General features: G+C 42.1%; 1 protein-coding gene across 1 annotated transcript; it reads right to left on the minus strand.

The window, feature by feature from the left end:
• Positions 1–2,135: 2,135 nt before the first annotated feature.
• On the minus strand, positions 2,136–2,651 carry LOC145051167 (uncharacterized). Its single transcript, XM_078999291.1, has one exon. It carries the CDS (start codon positions 2,649–2,651, stop codon positions 2,136–2,138), a length of 516 nt encoding a protein of 171 aa, XP_078855417.1.

Genomic DNA, 2,651 nt, shown 5'->3' on the forward strand with positions numbered 1-2,651 from the left:
CAAAGATCTTCTTCGCCGTGTAGTGAGCTCCATGATGTCCACCCGTGGGCCCGCTATGACAATGCTCTAGTATTTTCCGGCTTTCCTTCCCGAATACGCATCTTCGTATGAGCCCATCCGCACAGCTTCGGAAGAGGTATGGCTCATCCCAAAAGTAATATTTTAATTCAGCAAAGAATTTCTTCTTTTGTTGACTGCTAAAGTCTTTCGGGATGTATTTTGTAACTAAATAATTAGCTATGTCCGCGAACCATGGCTCGTCTCCCACTGTCACCATAATGTACTCGTCCGGGAAGTCGTCTCCAACTTTATCTTCTTGCATTGCGGGTTCTCAAGCCTTGACAAGTGGTCAGCTGCCACATTCTCCATTCCCTTCTTGTCTCGTATCTCTATGTCAAATTCTTGAAGAAGTAGCACCCATCGTATCAGTCTTGGCTTGGCATCCTGTTTGGAAAACAAATACTTGATAGCCGAGTGGTCAGTAAAAACAGTAGTTTTAGATAAAACTAAATAAGGGCGGAATTTGTCAAATGCATACACCACAGCTAATAATTCTTTTTCAGTGGTGGTGTAATTTTCTTGGGCTGGGTTTAGAGTCTTGCTAGCATAATATATGGGTTGAAAATGTTTATCAACCCTTTGACCAAGGACAACTCCTAATGCATAGTCACTAGCATCACACATAATCTCAAAAGGTAAGTTCCAATTTGGTGCAATAATGATCGGGGCATTAGTTAGTTTTTCCTTTAAAAATTCAAATGCCTTTAAACACTCTTTAGTGAAATTAAATGGTGCATCTTTTAGTAGTAATTGTGTTAGAGGTCTAGTTATTTTTGAAAAATCTTTTATGAAACGCTGGTAAAAACCCTCGTGTCCTAGAAAACACCTAATGCCCTTCACATTAGTTGGTGGGGGTAATTTGGCAATAGTGTCTATCATTGCCCTATCCACTTCAATTCCCATTTTGGAAATCTTGTGGCCCAACACTATACCCTCCTTGACCATAAAATGACATTTCTCCCAATTGAGTACCAAGTCGGTTTTTTCACACCTAGCAAACATTAAATCAAGATTAGTGAGACAATCATGGAAAGATGATCCAAAAACGGAAAAATCGTCCATAAAAACTTCAATGAATTTTTCCACCATATTGTGGAATATAGCTGTCATACACCTTTGAAAAGTCGCGGGTGCATTGCATAACCCAAAAGGCATGCGTCTATAAGCAAAAGTCCCACTTGGGCAAGTGAATGTGGTCTTTTCTTGGTCCATTGGGTCTATGGGTATTTGAAAATAACCCGAAAATCCACCTAGAAAGCAATAGTAGCTATGGCCCGATAATCTTTCTAACATTTGATCAATAAAAGGTAAGGGAAAATGGTCTTTACGAGTGACATCGTTTAGCTTTCGATAATCGATGCACACTCTCCAACCGGTTACCGTTCGTGTCGGAATTAGCTCGTTCTTTTCGCTGGTTATGACCGTCATCCCTCCTTTCTTGGGCACCACTTGGACCGGACTCACCCATGGACTGTCAGAAATGGAATATATAATTCCCGCATCTAAGAGTTTGACCACTTCCTTCTTGACTACTTCCTGCATATTCGGGTTTAGTCTTCTTTGGTGTTGTACAACCGGCTTTGCTCCTTCTTCCAGATTGATCTTGTGGGAGCAATAGGATGGACTTATTCCCTTTATGTCGGTGATGCTCCATGCTATGGCCCGTTTCCGCTTCTTCAACACTTGCACGCGCTCTTCTTTTTCAGAATTGGTCAGGTCAGTGGCTATAATTACTGGCTTTTGGTTGCCTTCTTCGAGAAAAGCATACTCCAAATGATCTGGTAAAGTTTTAAGCTCCGATTTTTGGTTCTGACTGCTGGACTCGCTGAGTGCAGGTAGGGTACTCGGCGAGTTAGTGGTTGTATTCACGACTTCTGCTTTTTCTTCAGAGGAACTCGGCGAGTAGCTCATTCCTACTCGGCGAGTAGAACTGTTAGTTTGTTTTACCAATTCTTCATAGTCGGCTTCTTCCAACAGTCTTTCAATTTCCATCAAGTCTTTTTCTGGATCAAATTCTTCATCCTCAGTTGTGGTCTTGATGGAATCTTCAGTTATGGATTCCTCTAATAATTCGTCTAAGATATTGAGAATTCCGCGTCGTCACTGTTCCTTGAATACTTCATGGCTTGGTCCACCCCAAATGTGATTGAATCTTCTCCTACCCGCAAGGTGAGCTTTGAGTCCCTCATGTCTACTATAGCACTTGCCGTGTTGAGGAAGGGTCTTCCAAGGATGATTGACACTTGTGGATCCGCCTCCATGTCTAGAATGATAAAATCAGCGAGAAAGACGAACTTGTCCACCTTGACTAGTATGTCTTCGCATATGCCTCTTGGGAAGGTAACTGTCTTGTTTGCCAAGTGTATTGCCATGCGAATTGGCCTTGGTTCCGGGAGATCCAACTTCTTAAAGAATGAATATGGCATTAGATTCACACTTGCTCCCGAATCGGCTAAGGCATGAATGGTGGTCAAGTTGCCAAATTGGCAAGGTAAAGTTAAACTCCCCGGATCACCTTTCTTCTTTGGTAGCTTAATTAGCATAGCAGCTGAGCAGTTTTCATTGAGTACTACCTTCTTCACTTCTTCCAT

This window comes from Lactuca serriola, chromosome 5, assembly GCF_051521515.1.
Source record: "Lactuca serriola cultivar US96UC23 chromosome 5, Lser_US96UC23_V15, whole genome shotgun sequence".
NCBI classification, from domain to species: Eukaryota; Viridiplantae; Streptophyta; class Magnoliopsida; order Asterales; family Asteraceae; genus Lactuca; species Lactuca serriola.

Excerpts from the sequence above, each read along its gene's own strand:
- LOC145051167 (XM_078999291.1), bottom strand. The coding sequence starts at position 2,651 with ATGGAAGAAGTGAAGAAGGTAGTACTCAATGAAAACTGCTCAGCTGCT.